General features: G+C 43.3%; 1 protein-coding gene across 1 annotated transcript in view; it reads right to left on the bottom strand.

Annotated features, from left to right (window-relative positions):
• Positions 1 to 950: 950 nt before the first annotated feature.
• Positions 951 to 12,594, bottom strand: part of ERICH3 (glutamate rich 3) — a 96,925-nt gene continuing 85,281 nt past the window's right edge. Inside the window, exons 13-15 of the mRNA XM_073896519.1 lie at positions 10,278 to 10,400; positions 4,053 to 6,441; positions 951 to 3,376 (exon numbers count right to left, since the gene is read on the bottom strand). Coding sequence (XP_073752620.1) covers positions 4,088 to 6,441; positions 10,278 to 10,400 — 2,477 coding nt within the window. The 3' untranslated portion in view covers positions 951 to 3,376; positions 4,053 to 4,087. The remainder of the gene's footprint in view (positions 3,377 to 4,052; positions 6,442 to 10,277; positions 10,401 to 12,594) is intronic.

The following is a 12,594-nucleotide window of genomic DNA, read 5'->3' as shown; positions in this document are numbered from 1 at the left end:
TCCACTCAGGTCATGATCCCAGGGACCTGGAATCGAGTCCTGCATCAGGCTCCCTGCTCAGCAGAGAGTCTGCTTCTCCTCCTCCCCCTGCTCGTGCTCTCTCTCTCTCTCTCTCTCATAAATAAATAAATAAATTTTATACAGCCTAATTCTGTCTACCTTTACTTTGGTTGTCTAGTTTTCTCTTGAATTATTTAAATAACTTACCATATTCTTTGGCTGGAAATATAACTCCCTCCTTGCTGATATAGCATATATTAATGAGATTTGTTATTGACTCTTCTAAACCACCCAAATGCATTTTTTTTAAGATTTTATTTATTTGACAGAGAGAGAGAGAGAGAGAAAGAGCGTGAGCACAAGCAGGGGGAGCAGCAGAGGGAAAGGGAGAAGCAGGTTCCCCACTGAGCAAGGAGCCCGATGCAGGACTTGATCCCAGGACCCTGGAATCATGACCTGAGTCGAAGGCAGATGCTTAACTGACTGAGCCACCGGCGCTCCCAAATGCATCTTTTAAAAGAAGTTTTCTGCCACTGTGTCCAGCTGTAAGAGGTGCAAGAGAACAAGGAAATACAGCTGGAATTCTCTCAAAGTCACTCTCAAACTCACCCTTCCTTACTTTCTTTGTAAGTCTTTTCCTTCCTTCCACAAGTAAACAAAAACATGTAGAAGTGCACATATAGTATCTTGCTATGTATTTACTATACCTCTTCCTAGAAGATAGTGTGTGAGATGAAGAACATCAGAGTTCAGGGTCAGAAGACCTGAGACTGACCCATGATTTTCGACAAGCCACTTAACCTTACTGAGCTTTCATTTACTTATTCATGAAATGGTGATAATTTTCCTCTCTGACATTATCTCATGTATGGGAAAGACACGTAAGAATGCAGACATGTTTGCAGACAGTCAATATAAACAACCCAATGAAACAAACTTTCTCTGCTTTATAGAGTTTAAATTCATAAGGAAAGGACAAAGAAGATTTTTCAAAGTCTAGTCTTATTTATAAAGAATCATTCACATGTCTTCTTTGTAAACATATAGCTTCTTTATGCTTTTAATAATGAAACTGGGGGGGATATCAGTTCAGTTGAACATGCAAATAGTTTTATGAACACAGTATTTGCAGAGAAAGAAAGTCATTTAATCAAAATATCCCAACACTGAATTTCACACTTAAACCCACATGCAGATTGTAGGATTATGTTACAGAATGTTTTGACGGAATGTGTTAAATATAAAAATAATTCAATGCAATTTCCATTTAGCACATTGTACAAAACTCATTCTTCAACAGAATTAACAAGTTTACAATCTTTCTCATAAGGTGCTATGTATTCAAAGTGCTCTGTAGCATTGAGGTTGAGATCAGGAAACAAATACTGTCGGGCTCCACAGTAATGCAGCTCAGTAATAAATGAAATTAGATATACTATAGATGAAACCCACTCATAAAACCTAAGATAGACAATGGCGATCTGTGGTGTGCTGTGAGAGGTGCTCATCCTTGTGGAGGGGGGCTGGAAGATGTCATAAACACATCATTACAGTCATAATAAAAATAAGCTTAAAGATGAATCCATCACTTTTAGAGTGAGTACCCTTTCCTAGAGAAAAGGAGAAAAATAGAGACAGAAAAAGAGACAAAGAGAGAAAGTTCACAATGCTTCTGCAATCCGTTTTCCAACTGAGACTAATCCTCAGTACAATCCAGAGTCCATGAGAGCAGTTCCATACTTTAGAGTACATCATAATTACCTGAAGGGCTTATTAAAACACCCACTGGGAGGCCCCAGCCACAGAGTTTCCAATTTAATAGGTGTGAGGTGAGGGCGGGAATGAGGATTTTTGGAGCAGTTCCAGGGGATGCTGATATCCTCATCAAGGGACCACATTTTGAGAACCACAGGTCCATTATATCTTTGATCCTTCAAGGACTCCTTTATTAAAATGCAACATACCTATAAAGATAATATGCCTGGTCCCTAGGGGCCTAGAGTGTAGGGCAGTCAGCATAGATTATATGATGATTTAGGGCAGCAGTCCTCAATTTTAGCTACACAGTGGAATCAACCGAATTTAAAAAAACACACAAAAACCCCAAAAACCAAAACACCTGACGTCTAGACCCATCTAAAACTAATTAAACCCAAATCTCTGTGGGCCAGGGGGCCAGGGGTTGAATCATTCATGAAAGTGCTCCACGCAAGTCTAATGTGTAGTCCAGCTGGAGAATCGCTGCTTTAGGAAATTTTGTTTCACCTCCTCATGGGAGAAAAGATGGCCAAACATATGTGCCCTTTAGAGTACTGGTATAGGAACAAAGACGTCTTCAAGGAAATCAAAATCCCCAGTAGGCACACTGATGCACAGCTATTTCTAGTAATATCAAGGGGTAATTTAGAAAGTGATCCTGACTGTTGATTTACAATGCCCTGCAAGGTTAGTTCACAGGTTTGAAATAACAGAACTTGGGCAGGTGAGCAGCACACTAATTTAATCCAAGTTTCTTTTCCATCAAATGACATCAACCAAAGAATCCGGAGTCTAGAATGTTGATGTATGTGCTGATGTGCAATGTTTACCTGCTATCATTATTGTTACTCATTTCAGTCAGCTAAATTATTTACTACTTTGATTTACATTTGAATGGACCTATAAATAAGGCCCCAGGGACAAAATGCCACAAGCATTTAAGTCTACCTTAGAAAGCAAAATGACAGAAACACATACAAAAAAAAAAAAAGCAAAGGGCATTTTGAAATAAGATTGCCACTGTACTCTTCTGGCATAAATAGGATGAATAAATATTTCTAAGTGTAAGTGAATCTACATGCCATAGAATCCCTTTCTGGAAGGATTTACAGGGCTGGTGCAATCTTTAGTATTGAGTGTACACGGAAGGACCTTCAGAGCTCATTTTCACAAACTAAGTCATTAAAGCCCCAAGCCACAGACTTTAAGTAAAACTCTAATGTGTGAAACCGGAACTAATATTTGATTATAAATAAAAAAAGGAATTTAAACTAACCCCAGATGTGAGGACCGAGCCTTTTGGGTGATCTTTGGTAAAAGTCAAACATTTGGAAAACTATCAGTTGGATTTGAATAGAGATACGTTAGCTATGTTGAGTACCTAACAGCCTCACAGTCCACCATTAGGAACCGCTGCCCCTAAAGAGGGTCCTACAGATGGATCCAGTTACTTTCAAGGTGCTCACTGTGCGCCTGACCAGCACTGCTAGACAGGGAACCAGCTCAGACAAGCACGAGGATTTTAAAAAAAAAGGTAAGAATCCAAAGTTCTAAGTGAGATGCTTGGGTTAATCTTTCTCCAGTCTTTAAATCTTCCAGAAGACATCTCTCAAATATCCTGAAAAATAATAAAAAAGGATAGAACTGTGCATAAAATCACTCGGGATAGTAGAAACTGGGTGCTAGGAATATGAGGGCATCAGGGAAATAGCAGGAATACAGGAAATGCTAAAAATAATTTGGCCTTTAGTTACAACCTGCACTATTTTACATACATTTTTATAATGTGTATGCATTTTTCATGTTTTATAATTTATGCTGTGTATATATTAAACTTCACAAAAACTGCAGAAATGAAGGCACAGAGCCCATTTAAAGGTAAATAATCACAGCCATCCTTTTAAACGCTAAACGGGAAATGAATTTGGGAATAGAGTTTGATTCTTTTTGTCTGTGGTATGTCCCTGTGTCCCATTCTCTCCATTTCATCCCCGGGGCCCTGGAAAGGAGACATGGATTTCACCTCTTCAGAGAGCTGTGCTTGCAGAGCAGAGAACATGACTTAGGGGTGCAAAAGGAGTAGAAGTGGGTCCGTGTGCGTGCGCCGGCCCCACCGCGGTCTTCCCCAGCTCCTGTCCTCAGGGGCTTGCCGCCAAGCTGCATAGAATTGAGAATCGGCCCCGCTGGGGGCAGCTGTATGCAGGGGCTGATGAAGGTTTGAGCCTGACCAAAGGGGAGGGAACCTCAGCTGGGGACTCTGTTTAATCCTGCGAACAGAGCGGGCTTAAACTCACCTTCTGCCCCAAAGTCCCTTAGGCCTTCGTGTTGTTCAAGGAGACATCTGCGTTTGCACCTGCTCTTTTTCTCTTTGCACTGTAAGCGCTTGCCTCTCTTGGCTTTCCGTGTCATCAGGTTTTACAGGGAGCGTTTGCACGCCCTGCAGACTCTCTCCCCTAGGCTCCGACTTTCTCCCTCGGGACAGTCCTGGGCTGAATTCTCCGCCCGCACCCAACTCGCGTGCTTCGCCTCCGCTCCCCGGGCCGGGCTCCTCTCCCACGGCCTCTGCCCGCTGCGCGGTTTCAGTCCCCCCGCCCTCTGGACCCTGCCCTAGCTGCGGGGCCTGCCCTCCCGGGCCTGAAGGTTCTCGTGGAGCCCCCACGTCAGCCTCTGGTGCCCACGTCCCCGTCACCTCCTCCACCGCCGGCTCCTCCTCCCTGCTCGGCGCTCTTTCCCCTGCCACCACCTTCTCGGCAGCGGCCGGTTTCCCTAGTACCTCCTCCACTTTGTGCCAAGTGTCCTTGCCGGCAACATCTGACGGGGAGGAGGCTTTCTTTGCCCGCGTTTTCCCCTCAGCTGTCTGCAAATCTGCCAACACCTCCCTCTTCTCTGCGGCCGTTCCTGCCGCTTCTCCTCCTTGGTGGAGATCTCCCTCAGCCACCACCGCGCCTCCTTGCAAGCTCCCGTCCCCCTCCGTGTCCCCGTTCCCCGTCACCCCTGGCCCCGGAGCGCACTCTTTATCTGCCTCCTCATCCCCAGCTTCTTCACTCAGCTTCTCTGCCATCACGGAACCTTCCTCGGAAACATCTTCTTGGGTCATCGCTGTGACCTCCGCTCCTTGCTGCCTTTGCAGAGGCCCTTCCTCATCCCCTCCTTCCAGTCCAGCGAGGCCGTCTTGATCTTCGGCCGCGCGCTCCTGGGCCCCACCTGGGGCTGCGATCTTTGCCCCCGGGGCCTGCCCCTTTCCTGCTAGCTCCGTTTCAGGAGCTCCTGACACACCCTCCCCCTCAGGGCCCGGCCCCTGGTCCGGCCCCGAGGGAGCCCCGTTCTCCCGGGGGAGCGGCGCGGCTCTGCCTTTGTGCTCTGGGTCCCAGGCTTCCCTCAGGCTTTCCCCTCCTTCCTGTTTCTTCAGAGCAGTTGTGTTTTCCAGTGACTCTTCACACCCAGGTGCCGCTTCAAACATGGCCCCCCCCCTCTCTCTCAGTGACTCTCCTCCTTGCGGCCCTGCGGCGTCCGTCAACTCCAAGGGCCCCGTGGCTGCTTCGCCCTCGGCATCACACTCCATTTCATTTTGGGAGACTTGTGTCTCTCCCTCAGACCTCACTTCCTTCGCGGTTTCCTGCTCTTCCCCTCTAAACTTGTGCTCTTCTTCTAAAATGTCTTCACCCGGCCGTGCATTTGCCCTGGTCACCTCTCCCCTCTCAGATTCCGTTTCCTCCAGAGGTGATTCTGGCCTCTCCGCTTTCGTCCTCTCTCTTGCTACACCTAATTCCTCGGGTAGCATTTCTTTCTTGTCATCTTCGTTATTAGATTCTGCCTCAGTCCCAACCTCCTCCCTGTCAGCATCTTCCTTACAAAGCTCTCCCAGGCTGTCCTCCGAAAGCCCCGTCGGGGCTGCCTCAGCCTTCTCCCAAGTTGAGGGGCTCAAGGCTGTCCGCGGTCCCAAAGCTGCCTTCCCGTCTTCGGCCGGTTCCTCTCCCCCAAGCACTGCCTCTTCTGAACCAGCGTCTCTCTCAGAGGCAGCATCTCCCGCGGCTCCCAGGTCCTCTAGGTCTGTAGATGCTTGCTCTTCACTGTCCACCTCGGGCTTTTCAGACCCTGCAGCACTCACGGCCTCGCCTCTCTCAGCCTCTCTCTCCTCTAGTGTCACTGCCTCCCTCATGGCTGCGGCCTCCTGAATACGCTCTGAGTCTGGAGCTGCTGCCTCACGTGCAAGCACTGCCTTCTGGGAGCCCCGCTCCTCCTCGGCAGCCGCCTTCTCTGTCTCCAGCACTGTGGGCAGCAAGGCCGCCTCTTCAGGAGCCTCGTCTTCTTTCAGACCTCCAGAGGCTCTGGTGGCTTCTTTTCCCCTGGGGCTTAACTCCTCTTTATCCAGCCTTGGATCCCCTTCTGCTTCTGCCTCTGCCCCACTTGCTATGCCCCGAGGGATCTCTCTTTCCTCAGTAAATTGTCCTATTAAAGCTGGGGCTGTTGACTTCCCCTGTCCCAAGGGAACATCATTAACCCCTGCTTTTCCCCACTGGGCTGCACCCCCTCTCTCTTTGGTTGTGTCAGCATCCCTGTGCTGGGGAAGTCCATCACCCTCCACTGCTTCTTTCTTCTCCAGTGTGTACGCTTCCGATGCACCTTGCTTGGATTCCGCGTCTGAGCTGAGTGTTGCTCGTTCCTCGAAATTCCTGTGTGGTGCTATAAAATGAGGTTAGAAAACACGGTTACTTTAATCAAAGCGCCCAGGGAGGAGATATTCTATATAACCACATGTGAGATATATATAATATCAAGAAGCTATTGATATTATATATAAAACATTTCCTCGATCCTCTGATGCCATCAACTATAACATGCACCATGATTTAATAATGGCTCTTCGTGATGAAAAGAAGTGCTATCTATTTAATGGACACATTGATATTAAAGGAAAAGTGAACATCACAAATGTTGAAAACAAACAAAATCTCCTTATCTTAATCTTCCCCCGCCTTCTCTCTCTCTCAATCTCTCACATACACACACACTGCCTACTTTCATTTGAAATATTAGGACTTGCAGAAAAATTATGTAATAAAAAAACAGGATTTCATCTTCTTAGAAATCATTATGCCCTAGAGCATCATAATATGCATGTCGTCAGCCTGTGTTTCTTATACTTTTGTGGGTATTCGGCAACACAATCACAATACTGTGTGAGCTGATTATTATCCCATATATTACTCCCACATTTTAAAGCTACTATATCTAGATTTAGTCATCAAATAACTTTGTAGCTCAAAGTAAGGCTCTTTACTAAAGACACCAATTTGTACTATAGGTCAGGATACCTCCCGTCTATGTTCAGAAACTGTTTTGCCTTTGGCAAAACAGGATCAGAGAACAAGACAGGACTTTGTAGTCTGGGACAAATTTCAACATAAATAACCTTCTTGCAGTATTTCATAAGTTCTCATTCATAATTCCCTGGCAAATCTGGCTGTACTAGCCATCATACTTTAATAAATCTAGGTTCAATATGTTTCTTAAAGGCTTCAAATGCATTTCTTGTTATTTAACAAATAACATGCATTTCTGTTGAAATGATCCATGCAAAATAAAAGGATGTCATGCCAAATACCAAAACCATTTACATTTTCCAAATGCAGATAATACTTAGGGAGATAGGAACTTCTAAAACGGTCATCTTAATAATTTTGCTATCAATCTAATCTTTCTCACTTATAGAAGACACTAGACTAGGGGCGCCTGGGTGGCTCAGTCATTAAGTGTCTGCCTTTGGCTCAGGTCATGGTCCCAGGGTCCTGGGATCGAGCCCCACGTGGGGCTCCCTGCTTGGCGGGAAGCCTGCTTCTCCCTCTCCCATTCCCCCTCTCTAGCGGTGTCTCTCTCTGTCAAATAAATAAATAAAATCTTAAAAAAAAAAAAGAGAGAGACACTAGACTAGATGCTAGAAGTTACCATACCAGTGTGCCAACCTCCAAATTATGTAAACTTATAAAGTAGGCAAATGTGTTTTCCTTGTATTTTTTATTGCTTGTCTTTTTGGCCAGCCATCTAACCCCCACACCCGGGCTCCTGGGTGGCTCAGTTGGTTAAGCGACTGCCTTCGGCTCAGATCATGATCCTGGAGTCCCAGGATCGAGTCCCGCATCGGGCTCCCTGCTCGGCAGGGAGTCTGCTTCTCCCTCTGACCCTCTTCCCTCTCGTGCTCTCTATCTCTCATTCTCTCTCTCTCAAAATAAATAAACAAATAAATAAATCTTTAACCCACACACCCCACGTCATTACCAAGGATCTATCAGAAACCTAAAGCCCTGATCCTATTCACCACTTCTTCCCTGTTCTGATACCCCATCCAGGACTGTTGATCACTCCATTTCCTCTCCTAACACAAAACACAGCTGCCCTTTGTTGCATTCTCTTGGCCTTTTGCCAGCTATCACAATAAACCATTTTGAAGTAAGGCAGTTATAGCTGATATTACATTTCCCTCAAAAAATATATTTGGAAGGTAACTTTTGGTGACTTCTTTCAAAGAAGTAACAAATTTCAGGTCCATCAATAGGGTTGGTGTTGACTTTCATAGGTGGCCCTCAGCACATCACAGCAGTTATTTACTAAATTGCACCTACAAGCTGCCAGAGGGAAATATGGAGCCAAATGTTCATTCAGAGAACATGTAGCCAATTCACCTGAAATAATTTTATTCCATCCATCCATTGTATCTCATTATGGATTATTATTGGATTAAAAATAAAATTAAAACAATGTGTGTCAAGTCTCTTTAATAGTGTATCTATTGCTATTCAAATTCCTGCATGAAAGTATATTAAAAAGTCAGTTATGAAAAACGCTTAAATAAAGTCCTCTGTTTTGCTAACCTGGTCTTTAAATGTATGGATTAATTAAAGAACATTAAGGAAAACAGGGGAATAAAACTGCCCAGCCACCATATAATAATATGCTATACCTAAATTCTAGGAGAGAAAGGGCTAATGGCGTCCAGCTGAGCTATTATATGAACATGCGCACCATAGGGGCGTCAGACATGACATTTCTGAAGTAAGGGAGAAAGAGCAATTGAAATCCTTCTAAGAAGTATGAGTGTGAAAACATGACATGGTTTTTGATAATAACCTCCTGGGCTTTCGGGGGAAAAAAAGAATATAAGAGAGCAAGCCATATTCACAAACAGGCAATTTGATATCGTGCAATGAGTGTGTACTTAGGGGTCAGACAGAGCTGGATGAGAACGCCAGCTCTGCCACTTACTATCTGTATGAACTTGGGAAACAACGCTTTTCTAAGCCTTCATTCTTTCATCCATAAAATGGGAGCAGAAATGCTTGACTCACAGAATCCTTGTGATAGTGAACCATAAAATGCTTCGCACAGTTTCTGGCACACAGAAGGCCCTACCCAGTCTTCCTTCCATCCTTCCCTTCCACTGCTTATGATAAATTACATTTTCTTGCTCGAATCAGATTTGATCAATAACAGCTACTGTGCCTGCATTGCAGAATGTTTGGGAGGTATACCAGAACTCCTCTGGTGGAAGGCTCACCATACAAAGATTTGGATTCCCTAAGCAGTCAGGGTCCTTCTCCTGTAACTCGTCTATTCAGGTTCATGTGCCACCTGGCCCTCTCCACATTCCCCAGAGGGAACTGGAGCTCAGGGAACCAGCGTGAGTGCAAATATTCTGGCTATTTGTTGTAATAAAGTCCTTTTTCTCTGACCCAGGAATTTGTGTCTTCTGCTCACACCATGAAACTGTAGCTGGCAAAGTTGTTTGCTTGAAAATAGGGTAAAATCTCAAATACTTCACAGTGCTTAATGACTGCCATTAAAAATCAGAGGTGGGGGTAATGTGACCATATGATGAATAAAATGAATAACTCTTCCCCCCCATATATACATACATATATTCAAATCAGGGCAGTTTTAAAAAGTCCTCTACTAAATATGGGTAAACCCGATTTCAAGGACACAGGGTGTTTGACCCGACGGACATGAGTCATGGTCTGTTGAATCACTCTAATTGGCAATCTTGCAGCTGGAATACTCATCACCAAGAGCCAGGTCATATGCTGATAGCAATGAATTCTTCCCTAATTTAAAAAAATAAGAAGTTCAAATAAACCATTGTGAAATGTGTCTTGGGCCCTCCCTGTCTCCAGTGGGTCAGTTAGGCAAATCTTCCTACCTACTCACCTAACTGGGAGGCCGACTACAAAATAAGACTGATCTGAAAATCCCTACCAATATATCTTTTATACTCAAAAGTCCTTTTTTCCCTCCAATCTAGGCACTAATATATTCAAAAAAGAATAATAACATTCACATCCGATGTCAGCTTTAAAGCTCCCCTTAAGGCCTCTCAGCCACCTCCTGCCATCAAATTCATTAGGTGAAAGAAAATAAAGGTGGAAGAAGGAGGAAACAAGAGTGGGGGGATGAAAGATGAAAAACGGGGCTGTCTTTCGCAGAGGATTTCTAAAGGTCTTTCTCAGGTAATGATGTGCCCTTACCTGCACCGGTGTCAATCTCCAGCTTCCTCGAGTGCTTCTCCTCGTCCGTGCTGCTAACACCAGACTCCGTGTCATAGTGCCGGTGGCTACCAGGTTCCACAGCCTCAGCAATAGTCTGTCCAACTGATTGGAGATCATAGGAAATATCAAAAGGCATAAAAACAGGTCATGGGGACACTGCTGAGCTATTTCACATCCTTTCAGCAAGTGGGGTTAATTTTAAAGTATTCACATTAAAATGTGACCTTGTTTTTTTAAAAATCTATGAAGATTGTTTCCAAGCTGTGATTTCAAAAGAGAAAACACAATGGCAGATCACGAAGAAATCCATGCAAAGAAATACTTTAAAAAGACAACAGCCAGAAGCAGTGACAGATTAGCCAAATGCACATGCAATGAAATGATGGAAAACGAGGTTTAGTTGCCTTTTCCTTTCTAGAAACACATTATGGCTTTTATAACACCAGTCATCACTGCTCTTTGAAATTGCTAAGACCACCAGCGCTGACTATATTATGAGCATTTCATCCATTAGTAGATTTTAATGATTTGACCCCAATACTCCACGTGGATAGAGCAAAAAAACCTAGTGCATGATTCTTATATATTTGACAGTAAAAGCTGTTGTAGAAATTCCTGTTCTCTGCAGCTGATAACCAGCCACGGAACTTCAGAAACACAAAGTTCAAGTCCTGTACTCCATACTAACCGTGTTACCTTCGTTAAGTTCTTTGACCTAAGCCTAGACCTCAGTTACCCATCTGTCAAAAAAGGATACTACTCAGTGGTTATTGGAAGGATTAAAGTAATATATGTAGTACATGATTATCTTTCACTTATTAGCAGGTGCCTAAGCATTTAATAAATAATAGCCGTGATGATGATGAGCATGTCTATTTTAAGTATTATCACCCAATCTGGTATGATTCTAGGCAACACTGTAATATCAATTAAATTTGTCTATTATTTCTGATATGTCCCTGTCTACATCCCTTACCTATCATGCCATGATCCACGTACCTAAATCCCTGACACCCTACCATTATGCCACCTTCTAGTTAATTAAAGCTCACTGGAATAACACTAGACCTAGGTCTGCCCTCCCAGATAAGAACATATCCCCCTTTCCTCCCTCCCTCCCTTCTTTCCCTTCTTTTTTTTTCTCTCTTTCCTTTAATGTATTCTGATTCAGTTGATCCAAAGACTGTACTTGGAAAAAAACAGAACTAGAATGTGGTCTCTTGCTCACTTTAAGGTGAATTGCTAAGGGGTAATTAGTTACTCACTGATTCATCTGTGTTTGGAAGCAAATAGTGAAATGTCTGCCTCATGTGTCTTTGGGGAAAAAAATGGAATGACTTAGCTTTATTAATCTTGAGAACAAACATGGAAATGAAAAGAGGTACATAAAATGGTTCAAATGTATTCTATTAAAAATTTTTTTTTGAACATCAATTTTCCTCATTTATCCGATAAACAAGTAAAAATGACTTTTACAATAATATAGTTTAGAGATGACATCAGCTCATGACAGATTATAGTTGGGTTTGTTATCAAGTAAACCTTTATTTTAGGAACTTTATAAACATAGTACATAAAAATTAAATATCTTGCCCACTGTAATAATGTTAACAGTATATAACTAGTGAGTTTAATAAATAAGCAGTATTTTAGATCCTTGTATATAAATCTGCTTGGCTGACTGAGCAATCGAAATCCCAAAGATGGGAGGACAAGGGAATGGGACCAAGTCTGATTTCACAGCAATGACTTGAAGTTTTGTTTCATCAGAGCCTATGAGACATCTGGATTTTGTTTCCAGGTAGCCATAGACTATAAATAAATATGGTTTATCATATAAATATCAAATCATTATGTTATACACCTAAGAAAATGTAATATACATCAATTATACCCCAATAAATTTTTAAAGAAATATGGTTTACAATAATAATAAATAATTAAAATAAGCAATTAGCAGCTATTGAACCAGACTACTCTAAGAAGCCAAACAGTACTAGCATAATTTGGAAATTACAACTCACTCAGAATGGACAGTGAAGCATGTAGTCCCTCTGTCTCAGGACTGTCCTCACCACCTGGCCACGTCTGCTGGCTTGCCCCTGGAGGGTTAGGCTTTGGAAGTAGATGAGAAGGCTTTTGGAAGTAGATATACAGTTAGGTATTGCTTGCTACAGATTCAGCAAGAATGGGACCCTGGCCTGAGCATCAAGGACTTATTAGGTGTGAGACCAGAAAAGGCCTCACTTGGTCATTTTTCTTCCTTAGATGTTCTGAAACTGAAACTTAAAAGCAA

The sequence above is a fragment of the Callorhinus ursinus genome, unplaced genomic scaffold (assembly GCF_003265705.2).
Source record: "Callorhinus ursinus isolate GAN/ISIS: 27379988/994484 unplaced genomic scaffold, GSC_fseal_2.0 scaffold9, whole genome shotgun sequence".
Lineage (NCBI taxonomy): Eukaryota > Metazoa > Chordata > Mammalia > Carnivora > Otariidae > Callorhinus > Callorhinus ursinus.
The sequence above is the reverse complement of the archived record's forward strand: the minus strand, read 5'-3'. Positions and strand labels throughout refer to the sequence as shown.